Here is an 18515-nt window from a genome sequence, read left to right on the forward strand (position 1 = left end):
CATATACAATAAAGGGCTACTCTATTCTAGTCTATAACACAAGATTTTGCTAACAGTTGATCTAACCTGACATCAAACCTGCAATGCAGCACAACATCTCTACCTGTGCCTCCTCCAACAATGATCACACAAGAGGCAAAGGAATGTTTTCACTGTTGTGCAGGAAAACATACAACAGTGAAAGTGGTCTCATCCGTGACAGCTAAAAATATCAATTTCCAGTGTATGTAACTGCATGAATAACCAATGTCAAAGAGGTACTCACAAATTTCTATATTTGACATAAAACTCCTCAATCTCCTCCGTTTGGTCCTCTGATGATGACGTCTATGGAGATACAGAAAGAGACAAAACTAATAAACGAGAAATAAGCGAGCAGCGAGAAAGAAAAAAAAAACTACATAAGCCGAGTGTGTGTGTTCATTCTCTGTCCTTCACCTCTTTCTTCACTGTTCTTACAGCCAGAATTTTCTCAATGATGTTGGCCTCATCCTCAGGTGGTTCCTGAGAGACAGAATCAGAAGATTAACTACTGAAGCTTAAGGCTGCAATGCAATGCAAAGGTTTTATTCAAACAGGCCTAACACTAAGACTCCAAAGCAACAAACCTTTGCAATCAGATAAACACCAAAAATGTATTTAAAAAAAAATTCTGATGCATTTCATTTTTAAAGCTATAATTATTAAGATATTAAATATTATAAAACCTTAATAATAACATAGATATAACAAAACTGAGAGGAAAAAGTAAGAAAGAACCAGATGACCATCTATGTGCTTACCTCAGCCTGCCATGCCAGAGCAGTGGCATTGAGTGCCGCGATGCGACCGGCTCCAAGAACTGCAATGGTCTCTCCGTCATCATCTACCACCTTAAAGTCCAAATCTTCGTTGTACTTCCTTCTTTTGACTTGTCGTCCCGAACGTCGCTTCTGCAGAAGAAGTGGCAAAAAAATGAGAGAATACGAGGAGAAAAAAGGACAGAAGAATTAAAAAGAAGGCATGAGGAAGTATATCTACATGTAAACTAAATAAAAAAGAAATGATTAAATGTTTATGCTCAGCGACTGTGTATCAGTGTTACTCTTACACAATGCAGATACTGCAGTGAATGTAGGAAAGAATGCTAAGCTAATTAAGTCAGGTTGACACTCTCTGATGTGGAAAGCTTGTCCATTTTATGTTATGCCTTCAAAAATGTCTTTCCAGTCAAAAAGAGAAGCAATCTGTAAAACTCCACCGGCCTCCTGAAGCCCATCCTATTTCTCAGTGACACGAAAACTTTTATCAACACATTGCTCTCCTGGATATTTGAAACACACCGGTGTATTGGCTAGCTCAGACTCTCTCCAGCTGCTAAAGAGTGCTGCTGGAAGACTCCAAATTAGTACCAGCAAAATAGAGAAGCATTACAGCAGCACTAGCATTGACGTTCTGTAGACCTGTCAAATACTGAATTGACTTAAGCGCTCATCTGCCTCCACCCTACCCCTAAGCCTTGTAGATCCTAGAAGAACTGCTTCTAATTGCGGACTGCATTGAATAGACAAATGTTCCTTCCTTAATGACGCAAATCTCAACACATGCATGCTTTTAACTTTTAGTGGCTCTTGTTTATTTAATGGCCTTAGACATTTAATCCTGTTTTTCATTTTGGTGGTCTGTGCACCTATTTTTGACATTCCCTGTTTTTTAATGTGCACTCTGTTCAGCTCTGGCTGTTTTAAAAGTGGTATATAACTAAAGACGACAAAAACTGCTAAGATTCCTGCCATTAAGAATGTTGCTGCTGTTCAGAAGATCATCAAATCGACCCTTTATCCTTTGTGTAGGTTTTTCTTTGTAAATACTGTGATGACAGCCTTTTGTGTTCAGCTTCTATCCAGTTTTGCTGTGCACTCACTGCATTATCCAGGGGGTCTTGGCTGTCCTCTCCACCCATGTTAATGGCTGACATTGAGGTAGTGTCATCACTCTCCACCCCCTCCTGGACAGCCAGCTCCTGGTTTCTCCTCTTCCCTTTCTTCTTCTTCTCCACCGGCGCTGCGCCAGGATCTCTGTAAGGGCAGGAATTCTGATGAGTAATTCGCCACTCTAGTAGCCTGCAGCAGCATTTTCTCACTCAGCGGCTGGAAACTCTGCTGCTCCCTGAGGATTTGTGGCGGACTGGTTGAGGAAGTTCTTTCAGCTCTTACTCTTGATGCTAATATGCTGAAGTACTGTCATTTCCTAATCACAAAAGACAACCACTGATTGATCACAGATTACAACGAAACTGCCCAACTGCTACCTGACAGCAAAATCACAGCCTGAGAAATGACAGTAAATGTGTTGTTTGCAACATTTTAATAAAGGAGTTAACGCAAAAGAGCAAAGTGTAATGTTCAATTACTTGAAATGATAGATCCACAGCTTCAAGCACTTACTAAAACTACAACGAACAAATCATTTCCTTTTGTTTTCACTTTGTCAAATCAAACTGTAGTATGATGGAAATCCGTTGTTCCCCTTTTTAAAAAATATTATCCATCAGAAATGTAATTTTGTCTCATTTCTACTTCTGTAGATTTCGCAACATTTTTTCACAACAACTGCAATAAAACAATTTCCCTTTGGGGATCCCTGAATTTTTTCTGACTCCTTTTATTAATGTATAGAATACTGCCATAAAGCTATTCATTTTAAACTAACAAGGGAAGCAACATAAATATTTTGACATTCTCGAGCAGATATTTATTGCCTGTCGAATGAGCAATCAAGCATCGTTGACACAAATAAAAAAAAAATAAAAATACAAAATAAAACTTTAAACAAAATGTTGACATGCAGTATAAGTCACCTTTTGGAAAAATTACTCAATATTTCACACTTTCTTCTGCCGCTGACTTTACAGTATAACAATCAAATGTTAATAAGTCAAAAATGCAGCTGGCACATGACCTGCTTATGGTGACTAATGATTTAGGATAATACTGGCAGGCAGAGTCCGAGGCGCAAAACAGATTCATCTCCTGCCCCGGTTAAAGACATTTTCTCTCTCTTGCACAAAAACTGTGGCAAAGTGAGCAGTAAGAAAAGACAAAAGCAGCAGATTAAGATGGATTTACAGCTGCACCACATGAGGCTTTTCAAATCTTTCTGTGGATGGTTTTATTCGAACAACACATGACGGATACCAGAGCATAACCTGGAAATGACCCCAAGCCAGAAGAGTTCACAAGGTCTTCTTTTCATTACTACAGTGGATCTTCTCTCTCTAACATTTTATCTAGTTTTCTCCTCTCTTATCTGCACTCTTCCTTTACATCATTATCCATGTAGCTTCTCATCCTTACTACCCAACTCCCCCACCCCCGCCCCTTTCATGGCACTGATCATCATCTCTTCCCTCCATTCTCTTCATAACTTTCATTGGCAGCTTCTTCTCTTCTCTTTTCCTTCTTTGTCTTTCATAACTCGGCTGCTTCCTTTCTTAACTTCACATCTGTTACCATTTCTGTCCTCCCTCATTCATTCACAGTCCATTTCTTCCAAACTATTTTAATCACAAATTTCTGCTTGCACATGTACTGCTTTTGTCTGAGAAACCTGCTCTTTCTCTGACACCATCTCCTTTCTCTCATTCGCATTACAGCATCATAACCCTGACTCAACTTGTCACAAATATGCAGTCCAGTCTACACCAATCTCTTGAGCTCCAGTCTTTCTCTTTATCCACAACCCAATACTTACTGCATGCTGCTGTGACACATCTGAGATCATCCTAGCACAAATGTAATTCACAAAGAAATCCTGTCTAAAGTCTGCCATTCTTTCTTAAAATAACCAGTAGTAGCCACCTGAAAGCTGGGTCTGAAAATGGCAAAGTGCATAGATGACAAGAACAAATAAAAGCCTGGCCGCAGACACAAGCTGAGAAAATACAATCTGGTACAGCTGCTGTTGGGTATCGTACGCATGCTAATGTTTTACAATAAAAGTTCCATTAAGAGATTAAATGGTTCCATCCACTTAAACAGTAAGGCTGTTAATATACGAAAGAGTTACAGGAAGGTCTGGTTAAGGTTAGAGTGCAGTTATTAATGTTATTTAAAATGTCGCACGGGTGCATCTTGTGATCACACTTCAGTTACTCATCAAAGTGAGTTTCTGTATTAAGAGATGAGAAATTAAGCTGATCAAACAGAATTCAGAAACAAAAGCCCAACTTTAATACAGGTGTGTTCTGCAGGTGAGTTAAATAAAAAAAAGCCTGAATACTATTTGAGGATATAAAATATGACAGTAGCAGCATTTGTGACAGATGTGTCAGTGCTCCCTCCATCTACCCTCCAATTGCTCAGCTTTTCAAAAGTGAGCTGATTAATAGAAGGGGGAATAGCAATGACAGTAAAGGAAGAACAGCTAAGGTTGTCAACTTCAATTAAACAGTCTGTTATTAAGGTATATGCATCTGTATCATATTTACACATCCTCCTGTGCTTATAAGAGGTTTGTGAGATGAGATGTGAATAGCATCTCTGAAGTGATGGCGTGGCTGATAAAGAGAAACATTTTATCAGCTTGCATGGACGTGTTTGTTTGGCAGGGATAGCTCAGTAGGTAAAGTGGTGGCCCCATGATCAGAAGGTCGGGGGTTCGACTCCACTGAACGGTTACCCCGAGGTACCCCTGAGCAAGGTACCGTCCCTACACACTGCTCCCCGGGCGCTGTTGTGGCTGCCCACTGCTTCACTGGGTGAATGGGTTAAATGCAGAGGAGCAATTTCCCTATGGGGACTAACACATACACACACACACATGTTCTTCACAATAAAATTAAGATTCAAACACATTTCCAAAGTTAATTAGTTTTCAAAAATTCACAAATTCCAGAAATCACCAGCTTGACTTGAGTGGTTTATTTTGCGAAGGTCAAAATCTTACTATGCATTCATGATGTCTTGGGTCTCTCTTTAGTATTTCTCCTTAATGTAGCCTCAAAGTGAAATATTTGTAACCAATGAACTGCATTATTTGTTGCACACGACAGGTTTGCTGCCGACTTCCTCGCTTTACCCCATTATTGTGCACTTCAAGGGGTTTTCTAGTGCGGCCTCTTTTCTCTACCTTCTTTCCCTATAGCAATATTCTCCTTGTAAATTCTTCTCTCCACCCATGAATTGTTAGCCCGTCAGGAAGTCTTACCTGGGTTTTCGACCCCTCTGTTTTGGCGCTGACGGGACTGGCGTCTTGCTGTTCGCCTGACCGTGGTTCTTACCATGGCTGTGGGCGGCCTGGGTGCCATGTGCCCCCCCTGGGACTTTTGTGTGGACTCCTTGGGTAGGACGAGCTGAAGAGGATTTGGAAATTTGTGAGTTAATGCAAGCTCTTGTACAGGACAAGCGGCGGTGGTCACACTTCCATGATAACTTTAGTCATTCTTAAACTGAAGCTGATTTTTCTTTTTCTTTTTTCCCACAGCTCTTTTGATGCACATGTATTAATATTAGTTTGCTAGGGCCGTGGTATGGCAACGCCCTGCATTCTTGAACACTGTACTTGGCTGGTAAGCAGGCTTACATTTACTAAATATCACTAAACAGAAGTACCAGGAATATTGACATTTTGACCTGATGGTGCAGCTAAGTGATTAAGGGGTCAGTACGTTCTTTTAATTCATCATAGGCAGAGCATGAAAATATTAATATCTTGGCTAAATTTTATACCAACTCAATAATTTTCAGGACTTAACACCAAACCCCACAAACATGATCCAAAAGGAAGAGTCTGCATGCTGATGTAAATAATCTTGACCTAGGCAGAATGTTCTTATTAACCAAGAATGTCAACATCACCGTGAATATTCACCCACGGGGAAACATGTGGGGGTTTTTCTTGTGTTGTTTGTTTTGTTGTTGTTGTTTGGTCGCAAACAACAACAGCATTGAGAGTACACACTGTCCCCAACAGTGGACTGTCAGCAGCACTGACAAAGAACGCAAAATGCAGCTTGTAGTTGTTTCAATAATACATATAAATTCTATTATCCTACTTTCAGTGTCATCTAAGTCTATTGCTGGGTTTGGCATCATCAAACATGCACTGATATAATTCTTGCAGAAAATCTTTTTCTGTTCTTCAGCTATTGAAAGAATGCTAATACACCCACCCACACACGTGCAAACACATAACCATGCGTACTCGGTCTTAATTAAATCCAACAATCGCATTATAATAACCTCTATTTATGCTGACATGTCTGATCATGATTTAAGGACATTTACGAACAGGACAGGCATCATCCTTGCCTGCCAATTAGTCCCGAACTGTTCGAGCTCAAACGCCTGTTGTCATCACATTTTTAAGGTTTTGTTCTTTGGTTGTTGACAAAACACAGAACGAGACACTCATTCACACAGACTTCAAAGCAGCAGAGGTTAGCAGACAGCAAACACTGCCACCATCACATAAGTAAAGCAGCCTGGGTGCATTTTTTTTAATTAAAGTTACTACTGGTACCATCATTAGACATTAAGAAGCTGTCAACGGACACAGCCTTGAAAAACGGCATGTGGCACATCAGAATAAACACTTTTTGCAGATGGAATAAATTAATAAGATATGAAGAAGTAGCTTAACCTAAAAGTATTTCTGGTACCAATTAACAAGGGCAATAATATTTAATTGCCTAGTAAACTAATCATGCACATCCCTACTGTAGGTAAAGCAAACTACACTATTAAAAACACAATCCAAAACTTCTTGCTGCCACTGCCACACAAACAAAAACACTTGACACTCTTCAAACCTTGATTGGAGGGTACAGGAGGTAGGACTTTGACCTTGGGTTTTCTTCCTCTTTTGCCAGGGACCTTGACAGGCATCTGAGCCGATCCCGGGGAAACAGCGGCACCTGACGTTTTAACCCCCGACACATTTTTCAGCACCGTCTCACTCTCTGTCCTGCCCTCCTTTCCCTTGGTCCTGCGCTCCTTACGCTCCTTTCCCTCCTTAGCCTCCTTGGGTTCCTTGCTCTTTCTCAGGGAGACCACTATCGGCTCCCTCTCCTCCCTTCGTTTCTTTGGTTTGCTGCTCTCCTTTTCCTCACACTCCACTCCTGCTTTCTCCCATTCCCTCTTGTCCTTTTTCTTTCGTTTCTTCTTCACCCTGCCTCCGCCACCTCCATCATCCTCCTCGCTCATAGAGGAGGGAGGCCGTGGGGCTCCTCCGGAGTGCTTAGCAGCGTGGACCCCGGAAGTGGTGCAGTGATTGGATGTCACCGTGCTGCCCACAGGGGTGAGGAGGCGGAGCTGGTCCTTGGTGCCCACAACCAGGTGTCCCCGTGGGATTGTGGGAGCTGTAGTTTGTGCGTTGCTGTTTTGGTCCGAGGAAGAGGAGGAGGCTGCTGCAGCGGAGGCCTGAGGTGGTGTGTGCTTCAAGAGGCCAGTGAACATCTGAAAAAGAAGAGCGTGTCATAAATACAGTTGATCGTTATACTGTTCCTTTTTAACTAATAAATTCTACTCATCTCTACTTTACTGCTTGGTTTAAATTCTTCTCATGAATACCTCCTGAGCAGACGTCTCAAAGCAAAAGTCCTCCAAAACAGCAGAGTGTTGAGTATGTAAAAATAATTATCAACCTCATGAAGACATGTGACATTAAAAAAAAATGTCAGTAGCATCAGACGTGCAGAGAACTAACACCCAACTCGCCAGTTCCCTTCAGTGCTGTGAAACTTTGCATTTTTCAGTTCGCTGTTTTGCTCTTAACAGCATACAGCTCAACTCTTTTGGTTCACTTTCAACACATAGCAAAAATAAATAAATAAATAAACAAAATAAAAATAAAACACGGCTGTTTGTTTTCTCTATTCAAATAAACATACTGAAGCCAAATAGTATGGGAAGTATTCTTCAGAGTCGGTGGAGATGAACTGAGGAGAAAATTAGACAAAGCTTCCAATAATGGTAGTTGATTAATATCGAAGAAATATCTGCCATTTGCAACAACCCTAATAAGAAAATTCTTATTTCCTGTTCCAGTTCCTGGTTTAATTCTCTCTCGATCCAAAATGCCTCCGGAACACCGAGTACTTGCTTCAAAATCATGGCCTCTCTGCACGATCAGCATACATTTCAGAAAGCCCACTGAATTTTGCACACCCAATGTCTCACACACAATCGTCTAGTGAAGGCCCTTCAGCAGGTGTCTACGTTGACATGAAACCTGAGGAAGCCAACCTTCATATACGATGCCTTCCACCTATTAAACTCTGGTCGACTTCGCGGTCTTCTCTTCCTTTGGCTTTGATTCACCAGGTGTGTCACAGCAAACTAAAACTAAACTTAACATCTTATTAATTGTTCATTCGTTTTTAGTTAAAATGGACAGACAATCCCCTACTTTCCTGTCCTCTCTTTACTGCATTTATCAAATAAAGCTGAAAAAGGCCACACACACACACACACACACACACACACACACAAAAAGTGGCTACTTTTAAACATGTGTTTTTTTATTTGTATGTTAAATCGGAAAATGAGTAAAGTTGTAAGTAGTGGATAGTGATACATTCAGCAATGTCCCTAATTTTGGAATATATCAAACCATGCGATGTTGCGAGGACATTGTGACACCACATATTCCTAAATCCTCATTTTGAAACAGTCAAAAATGCAAAGTCCATTCAACAACACTGCTCCCAACTGCTCAATCAGCACAGCACTCTTCCACTCTAACCTAACAGATCCAAACGTGAATTATTGCATCATCTTTAAGCAGTGCTGTAAATGTCAAAAGGGTCATTTCCATCATGGCTATATCTCTAACATTAATGGAGAATAGATGAAGTACGGTAGCTTCATTGTCCACCTCTGATTATGACATCAGGTTGTCATCTCATTGAAATTAGGTAGGAAGCGAAGCTCAAGTATGCTAATAAGTCTCTTGTGACTGCATAAATATTGGCAACCATAAATATTCATGACTAGTAGGTGGACCTCAAGGTCAGCATAACATGTGGGCAAATTGTACCTATCTGCTAAAGTCAAAAATGCAGATAAGATGTTCCAAAATCCGTTGGTTACTTTATATCAAATACAAAGAGATTGCAATTTCATGGGGTTAAACACAGCTTGTACTAAAGTCTGCAGTGCTTGATTGAGGCATTTCTAAGGTGTTGCATCCAGTGATGAACTCCAGTCTACAGGAATATGATGGCATATTGCTCATATTTAGCACAAAGCCAATTTCTCTATTGTATTATCACAGCCAGTTCAACAGCTTTAACAAGATGTTACTCACTCTGTGACTCTGCAGCCGAATCCAGTGCCCCCTGCAGAGTCATAACTAAACCTAACAACTGCTGTGAACCATTAGATATTCAAGGTGGTATTCAGCTAAGAAACAAATGAGAAAAAATTATCCACAAATCTTTAAAAAAAAAAGAAAAGAAAAAAAGACAAAAATTAAAGCACATTATTATGTCTTTATTAATATCAAATTACTGTTATTTACTCAGATTACTTAACAGAAAAAATTAGTGTTAGTAACTGAATGTTACGCTAGTTTAATCTTTGACTTCACAGAGATGATTATAATAAAAAAAACCATATAATTTTAAATAGGTTTTTGACCGATTTCTAAAACATTTAGGTTTTCTTGTTTTTATGACTGTTGGTCTAATAAATTTGTAGTACTTTACATCTCAAATAGTAACCTTGAAGTGGCAACTAAACCCAATATTTGCAGAAAAATGAGCCACAATGTTTTCACAAAGGCTGTAAAAAAAAATTATGTAATGCCTGCAGAGGTGATAAGTTATAAAATAATCTAGAATTATTATGTTATAGTTCCTACCTTCTGCTCCGGCGTGAAGCTGAATACTTTGCAGAGCATTAACATGGCACAGAAAATCAGAACATCTGACCATCGTGATGTAACGTTCCATCGTAGCATCAATTCCTACTTTGGGACATTTATACAAAATAGTTTGTGCTGGTGTATAAAGTATGGCAAAAATGTGTTTTGTGAAGCTATGGTGCCCTTTACTCACCAATTATCTCTGAGTCCGAATGCAGGTTTGTGATTAATTAAAGAAAAACCCTGAAGGGATTGCTGACATATCATGCACAAACTTTACCTGCCAGGATATCCAGGTATGTTATAGAGTATATATGGCAACCAGGGAGCTGTTCACCAAACATCAGTGCTATTAAAATAACACCACTCACTGCCTTATAATGACTCTCTTTTTAACTACAAAGAAATGCTGCCAGTATCAGAGGCAATGATTGGGTAGATGGCTAAGATGGAACAATAGAATAGAAAAGCCCTTTATACTCATTGTACATGTATAACAAAATACATGTGGGTAGACACAGCGGCTCTGCGTAGCTGAGGTTGTGTAAATAATGATGTAAATTCTTTAAATGTGACACTTCATGTGCACTGCTTTAATCCAGAAGAATATTGAAAAATAGCTGGTCAGTATTGTTGTTCAGGAGGAGGCAAAAGCTGGGTTAGGGATTAAAATCTGGACAGGTAGTAGCAAATTAAACTTCCAAAAACACACAGGGAAACGCTCCACCATTGTCATCATCTGTGCAATTAATTTGCAGGCATCCAGCATTGCTGTAGTCACAGCTAAATAACCGGAGACGACAAACAAGAGATAGTTGTAGCCAATGAGAATGAATGAAACGCAAAAGAAGAGGAACGTGAATAAGCAAAGGCAGAAGCAATAGCTGAGATCATCTGCAACTGAAATGTACTCATGGTAGAGTCGTTGCAGTGAGTTACACTGAAACATTAAGGCATGGAAAAACTAAATGTATTTATTTACTTATTTATTTCACTGAATTGTTTATTAATCTACACCATAAAGACTGAACATTATTCATTCCAGTGATTTATGTAGTTACTGTAACTTACATCCAGCTCTGTTTGAGTGAATTCATGTGAATCAACTAAATCCTTCATACAAAGAACACGAGACAAAATTCCATTATAGAGTTTGTTTTTGCAAGGAGTGCATTCTCCTCACATTCTTCTTCACTGGTATTTAGTCTGTCAATAATGAATGTATCCTTCATAATTAATAATAATGTGCTGCCTGATTGGAAACTGGAATTCTCCCTGCTTTGCTGCACCACAGGCAGGTCAGTGCAAAGGGTCGGCTATTAAAACTCATCCTACAACTGGCATAACGAGTCTTGCTCAAGAGAACCACAGCTAGGCAGATGTTTTCCCAGACAAAAGCTTGAAATTTAATCGGAATGTTGAAATAACCCCCAAACTACCAAAAACACCCCAAGAATCCACAGCAAAATATGCTTTTCTGGCATTGTTCTCAATCCCACTGCTGGTCAAGTATATGTGACAACCACAGTAAACTGACGACCCTGTTATAAAAACACATATAAAAACCTGTGTCTATTATTAGAATAATATCTGTAATTGTTAATAAAAATACAGCATTACATTGTGCAAGTTAATGCATCTACTTCATGCATAAGCAGGCCAGAGTCACTAGCTTAAAAAAAATAAAAACAAAAAACAACAACAACAAAAACAGATAGATAAATAATAATAATAAATAAATGTATGGGCGCAAAAAAAAAAAAAAAAAAAAAAGATCAGCCGAACTATCAATATTTTAAACTGATCAATTCTGAATGCACAGCGAGTTCAATGTGCTTTTATCTTCCATCTGAAGGTTTCAACAAGGGCATGAGAGTCAATATGCTGTGTGTGTGTGTGTGTGTGTGTGTGTGTGTGTGTGTGTGTGTGTGTGTGTGTGTGTGTGTGTGTGTGTGTCCGTGTGTGCGTGCATGCGTATCTGAGAGCAGAGTTTGACTGATTTACATCGTTGATGGAAACTTGCCTTTAAAAGACTTCCCACTGGTACAAACTATTGCACACAAGATAGAGGACTTTGTATTAATATTTTTATTTTTTGGGAAGGGGGGGGCTTGGCTGTTTGGTTTTTTTGCACGTTAATGTAACAATTTTGCATCCACATCATCATAATGAGTGGAAGGTGTACTTATTTATAAATTGCTGAAAAAGACTGCAAACACTTAGGTTTATGATGCAAGGATGTTTGGTTTCAGCTGATACAAACAGCTATTGTCACAAGTCTATTTATGTCTGTACCTGCACTCCCAGAAGTTACATTTTCACAGAGCAGTAGCTGTTGTCTATTAGCTTTCTGCAGTGTGAGTTATTCACAAAACGCATACAATATGTTAGCTCACATTACAAGATCTAATTAATCACATTTTACAGATTAATCACCATGGCTCCATGTTCAGTGAGTTAACAATGCATGTAAACACAAGGCATTTGGTTAGTTTGTTCACTAACAATACCAAGAAGTTCCTTTAGATAACATGGGTGTCCTCGTTCTTCACAGAAAGAAGCACATATACAGCAATATACTGAATATACTGCACTTGACTTAGATGTCAGTCTTGCTTACTAAAAGCATTTAAGCACCTCAAACGTTAAAGAAATAATCATGACAAGATAGATGCTTTTTAAATGTTTCCCTTTTTTTAAACATAACACCAAACGCCAATTTAGGTATTTCCTTTGCTTTTTCTGCGGTACAGAAAATGATATCAAAGTATGACTCTATTACTAGTGTGCATAGCAAACCATGGATTTAGTGCACCATTACGCCCCTATTTACTTTAGATATCAAACAGTTTTTATTACAGAAACATAATCCCCAAGACAGATGCCCTGCTGCATCTTCACTGCTTTTCATAAGTGCTAGTTTTAATCAATTAACCGGGACTCCCTGGGGAGGAACAACTAAATTTAACAAGTCAGAGCCTTTGGTTTAGAAGTTCAACATTTGAGTCATAAGAGGATTAGACCTGAAAATGCACCCAAAGCATTTGTAGTCAGGATTTACATATGGCTGAAGATGAAACAGTCCCATTACGCTCGCTTGATAGGACAATACAGCCTAATCTATTCTGTAAACAAAGTGTGCTGTGACAGAAAGCAAACCATTCAAGGGAGCAAAATAACAAAAAACACATTTTTCTAATGAATAACAACATCACATTTGTTACACTGGCATGTATACTGGTAACAGACTAGTGGGTTTTTTTTTTGGTCCAAATAAATAAAGACATTATTATTCAAGCATAGAAGAACATCATCTACCACAGCGGTCCCCAACACCCGGGCCTCGAACCGGTACCGGTCCGTGAGTCGTTTGGTACCGGGCCGCAAGAGTTGAGGCTCAGGTGTGAAATGTATGGTTTTCAGGGTTTTTTAATCGGTTTTCAGCGTTATTTTGTTAACGTTTTTATTGTTAACTCTGTTTTCCTGGGTCTTTTCACGTGTGTTATGAATAAATCTTCTTTTTTTGGTACCGGTACTACTTTTATTTTGTTGTATTTATCCGCGACACCTTAAAGGCCGGTCCGTGAAAATATTGTCGGGCATAAACCGGTCCGTGGCGCAAAAAAGGTTGGGGACCGCTGATCTACCAGGCTTGAAAAAGCACAAAATAAACAAGGTTATACATAAACTAGCAATAATTCAAAAGTTGTTTCTAAGTTGCGTATGTATAATGTATAATAAATATTTTTGCCATAAATATTAAACATAAAGATTGTATTAAGATTCAAAAGGTAAAAGTAAGAAAAAACAAAACAATTATTTTAAACACCGAACCATGGAAAGATTGGAGAAATCAAATGACATCAATTCCACTCAGCAGGGGTGAAGTGAAGACAGAATGCAGTCCTGGACTTTTCTAAGTAATGAGTGTAAAATTAATTACAGAAAATGATCAGTAATACTACAAATTTACAATCAGAGTTACAATGTTTTTAGTCACTATAAATATTTAACTACAGTGGGTATAATCTATTGAGTTAACCCCTGGCAATGGTCAAACGTGCAGTGGCACTCTAGCATTGAAACACCAGGGTTAACAAAAATATTGTTACTTTAAATTTATTGGCACACTTGACAGCGTCATTTTCTCTTCTCTTGGTTTTTTGATGCCCTGCCAGCCACAGTGTTTTTGTTTCTATACACATTTCAATAATTAAACAGATATAATGTTGAACACAAGTGCTCTATATTACTTACCCAAGTGTTACAAACACTTTCCAGTCTGACAGCAACTACTACCCGCTATTAAGGATTACACCAGGCTCTGCAGCTAAGATAACCTTTTAAGTATGTGTACATAGAGGCTATCTGTCAGTGGTAGGGAAAAGTAAAGACCAGCTATCAGAAGAACTATAACTTACCTACAGAAGGAGATCAGTACAAACAAGCCAATGAGATTAGTACTGACTAAATGATGACGCTGAACAATCATCAAAGCACTAGTTTAAAATCCAAACACAAAAAGTAAGACAAAAGAAGGCCTCACTATCTTTGAAAAAGAAGCAGCTTAAGAGGAAATCTTTGGTGTGGTGATAACAAATCAAATGTTTGCTACAGAACAACAGTTGCTACAGTTCTGCAGTTTTAATTATTTACTGCAATTAAAATCAATAATTAGGAATCATGTGTTTTTACTTGAATATAAACTTCCCATATAATAAAAGCCAAAATTCAATCTCGCCTTGCTTGTGTGCTATATCCACCAGCTGTGTTCAAGTGTTCACTACACATAAAGTCCTATGGACAGCATGCCCTGCCATATGTGGCACTGCTGTTTGTGTGCTCTGTCCATATGTAAGTAATTGGAAAGACTGTAGATTGCCCATATGTTTCTGCACCAATGTCACTAACACAAGCTGTACCACATTTTTGCACTTGGCAAAGGAAACGATTGTGTTCTGAAAATGAGCCAGCGCAGGCTCATTATTGTGATTATGTTAAATTTTGAATCAGAAAGGTGCCGTTCTGAATGCAGCTGATGAAAATGTAGCCTGACATACTTCAGGGGGCTAATAGCAACAAGACAGACTTTTCAAAGCATTGATTCCCCCAACACACCTACGTACACATTTGATGGAGGCTTGTCAGAGGAAAGATGGTGTGGTTCCTATGACAGCAAAGCAGAGGGAGCGGTAAAGGGTTTAAAACTGGCTGTAGCCCTTTCTGACGCTCTTGACTGTATTTAGAAAGTGGAGAAAATGGGCACATGGTCTGCAGAGAAATAACCTCGCCCGGTCATGTGAATGTGGAATGACCGAGTGACATTCGCACATGTTTGCGTCTGCATCCAAATCCTCGTTGAACGGATATTTCTGCCTGAAAAAAAAAATGCATGGTGTATGCAATACACAAAGCAGGTGCGTTTGTTTTCATAACTGCAGTTTTTATGCAGTGAGGATTGAGTTTGACTAGCCTTGTTTCGTGATGTCAATGCAGATGTGCTTGCTGCTTCTCACACAGGTATGAGGAATCATCCCAATGAATCACACACACACACACACACACACACACACACGAGCTGAGCGGCCTAGTCGCCAGTGGGTTTGAGGAGGGGGTATCAGGGCCGTTGCCATGGAAACTGGCTCTCTTTGCCAAAGCTGCTGGGAGAGGGGAGGTGAACGTAAACACGTGGTCACCATGGTAACTCTTTCGTTGCTGTCTGTATGTCTGTACAGACTGACTGCCTCTCTGAATCTGACGTCAGCTCATACATCAGAAGCTTTTTCTCTTTCTTTTGGTCATTCAGTCTTTAGCCATTTTAATTTCATTCTTACTTTGTCAGCCGATATATCTGCATGTGTAACTGCTTAGAGAGCAGGGAATTCCAAGAAAGCTATTGTTTTTCGAAGATTTAATAGGATAGATTTGTGTCACATATTTTTTATTTTTATTATCCAGGTTGCACAATTTTATATGCTGAGCTGAGTTTCTACTCAATGTTTCACAGAAATCAGAGCAAGTCTTGAGTTGTTTATATAAAGTGAGGCAATAGTTTAGGCAGCAAAGCTGAAAATAACAATTATTTATTTGATAGTTTTCTTGATTCATCAATTGTTCATGTTTTAAGAAAAAGTATTTGTCATGTGTGCATGTCTCACTAGCACTGTAAAAAGTAGTTAATTAAAAGTAGAACTAATAAAGCTGTAAAGCAAATTGTTGTTAGCTGGAAATTGAGTTAATTCAATTGATGATTCAGCAAAGCAACTGTTTAAATAACTATTTCATTGATATGAAATGTTTTATTTTCAAATCCTTTCATGTTGTCAGGAAAGGTGTTATGCATCAGTAGATAAAGACTTCTTTTATTACCTATTTTTATTAAAATTACCAGCTAGGTTGGCTAATCAGTTCCTTATTTAGTGTCTAGTGATGAATGGAAGACATCAGCTGGTTAGAGTTTTCTGCAGCTCTGACAGGTAAGGCCACCAGAGAAGAAACAGCAAAGACAAACTGGGTTAGATGAAATTAAATTTCAGTTTGTGTTCCACTGTCAACACAAAGGTAAAATACCAAACTCTGGTGCATTACACCATCCGTTTGTGAGAGTTTTGCCTACAGGCTGTGGTTCTCGTCTTAAAGAACAGACCACGCCTAACAAAAAACCACACAGTAAAGTCAACTTTTCCACCGCTGCAGAGAGAAGAAAACTGTAGGTGTGATCAGCAAAGGTCAAGAGGCAAAGAAACAAGAGTAGGCTTCCCTACATGACATGAGTGGCAAAGTAATATATCTAAGTCCCAGGGTGAGATACCCTGGAGTGAAAAATATGAAGTAACCCTCGGCTAAGGTCAACTGATAGCCATTTTTGCTTAAAAGTGCAAACGGGTGTTAACATCAAAAGCTTCAACAAGCAAGAGAGGAAACTGGAGAATTTTAACTTTTTCCACAACGTAAATTGTCTGCATGAGTATTTTCCAATGCAGGCATGTAATACTATCAGTATCACAAGCCAACTATCAGCCTGCATATTGATAAATATTAGTGTAGGTTTTATTGTTAAAATAATTAACAATAAAAACAGAAATTCCTGTAATATGAACAAAAGAATATGACTAAACTGATGGTTTCTGTGTTGCTGCAATGATCTGTGTGGCACTGTCACCGCTCATGTCTTTGGGAGCTGTCGACGCAAAAAGACTACCTACCACTCATGTGCCAGTAAACTGGATGACAGTTTTGTGCACTACAGCATGTCGTTTGTATTGAGTCCCACACGTGTTAAGCAGTTTCACATACATTTCTGTCTTTTCATGATTTCCACTGAATAAGATGGACAGCTTTTCCTTTTTTTTTTCTATTAAATTGTATTTTGTAGTGTGTGGAACCGATCGGTGTACACAAACCCACATTTGGAGAATGGATAGCCATGTATGCAAGTCTGTCTTTCAGAGCACAGCCACAGGATGTCTCCAACTTATTTTAATTGGTGAAAAAAAAATTATGTCCTAAAAGTAACGCCCTGCAGTAGAACTACTTCCTCCAGCTGTTCTGCTTTAGCGACCTCAACAGGTCTGCTGTGATGAGGACTGGTTACACAAACACGATATTACCAGGTCTTTTGGTTAATGGATGGCTTATGCATTTCAGTATATGAAAGTATACTGGAAAACAAATTACCAGAAAGAAGAAACAACATAATTTCAAATGATAATATTTATAATATTTATTAGGGCTGGGCCATATCATATGTTCACGGTAATACCGGTATAATGTTGGGCAACGATAAGAAAATGAAATATGGCGATAGAATATGGGTAAAACGCACATGCGCAGTGCCTTTGTTTCCATACGCACACGGCGGAAAAAGCATGGCGGCGACGGAGAATGAGAAGGGCGAAAGCGGATCGCTGAATGAAACAGATGAACCAGAATTGGTTTGTAAAAATGTTGCAACTTCAGTGGTGTGGAGCTGGTTTAGCTTTCGTCCGTCAGATACACAACAAAGCACTATCTTTGGTAAAGCATGCTAGCGGACTGTCGTTATTACCGTGTTACCACACCGCTTGATGGATTGTCGGAGCATTACGGCTATCGTAGGCAGGAGCCTCGCGGAGTGATACGTACTGTGTTTAATATTTATGGTACTTTTTGCTCATATCGCCCTCCTCTAATATTTATTTTAATTTAATTTATTTTAACTTTTTATTTGAATCCGGGGGGGGGAATCTATCTAAAAAACTCTTTTGACAACTTTAAATAGATTTCAGTCTAGAGATAAGAAGCTCTAAAAACATCAGTCTGGATTCTGCTTGGCTTGATTGGACCTTAACAAGCTTTACAGGGCTGACCGGCACAAGTGAAGAGTTATTACTTATTTGTGTCTCCACAAGAGCAGTGGATTTTTATCCTGCGCCCAGTGGGTTTTATTCCACAGATTGATTGAATCTGGGATGCAAAATGTAAAAAAAAAAAAAAGAAGAAAAAAAATGGTACCAACTTAAAGGGAGTGCTTTGCGGAGTAGAAACCCAACAACAAACACAGAGTCAAAGGTGCGGGATTGAGCAGCCACTAAGCTAGACAAAATGCTTAAACTGAGATAATATTTTATCCTAGTTTGAAAAAAACCTGGAAGTTTAGTGTGGGGCTCATCTGGTCTGGTATTTCTTGG

The 18515-nt window shown here is 39.0% G+C and overlaps 1 protein-coding gene across 4 annotated transcripts in view; it reads right to left on the reverse strand.

The window, feature by feature from the left end:
* chd6 (chromodomain helicase DNA binding protein 6) overlaps window positions 1-18515 on the reverse strand; it is a 94800-nt gene that overhangs the window by 43738 nt on the left and 32547 nt on the right. For all 4 annotated transcript variants that reach the window (XM_006782990.3, XM_006782992.3, XM_006782991.3 and 1 more), the window contains exons 3-8: window positions 6791-7436; window positions 5188-5332; window positions 1904-2057; window positions 783-932; window positions 439-504; window positions 266-327 (exon numbers count right to left, since the gene is read on the reverse strand). In XM_006782990.3, coding sequence (XP_006783053.2) covers window positions 266-327; window positions 439-504; window positions 783-932; window positions 1904-2057; window positions 5188-5332; window positions 6791-7436 — 1223 coding nt within the window. The remainder of the gene's footprint in view (window positions 1-265; window positions 328-438; window positions 505-782; window positions 933-1903; window positions 2058-5187; window positions 5333-6790; window positions 7437-18515) is intronic.

The sequence above is a fragment of the Neolamprologus brichardi genome, chromosome 5 (genome assembly GCF_056152115.1).
Source record: "Neolamprologus brichardi isolate AB-2024 chromosome 5, ASM5615211v1, whole genome shotgun sequence".
Lineage (NCBI taxonomy): Eukaryota > Metazoa > Chordata > Actinopteri > Cichliformes > Cichlidae > Neolamprologus > Neolamprologus brichardi.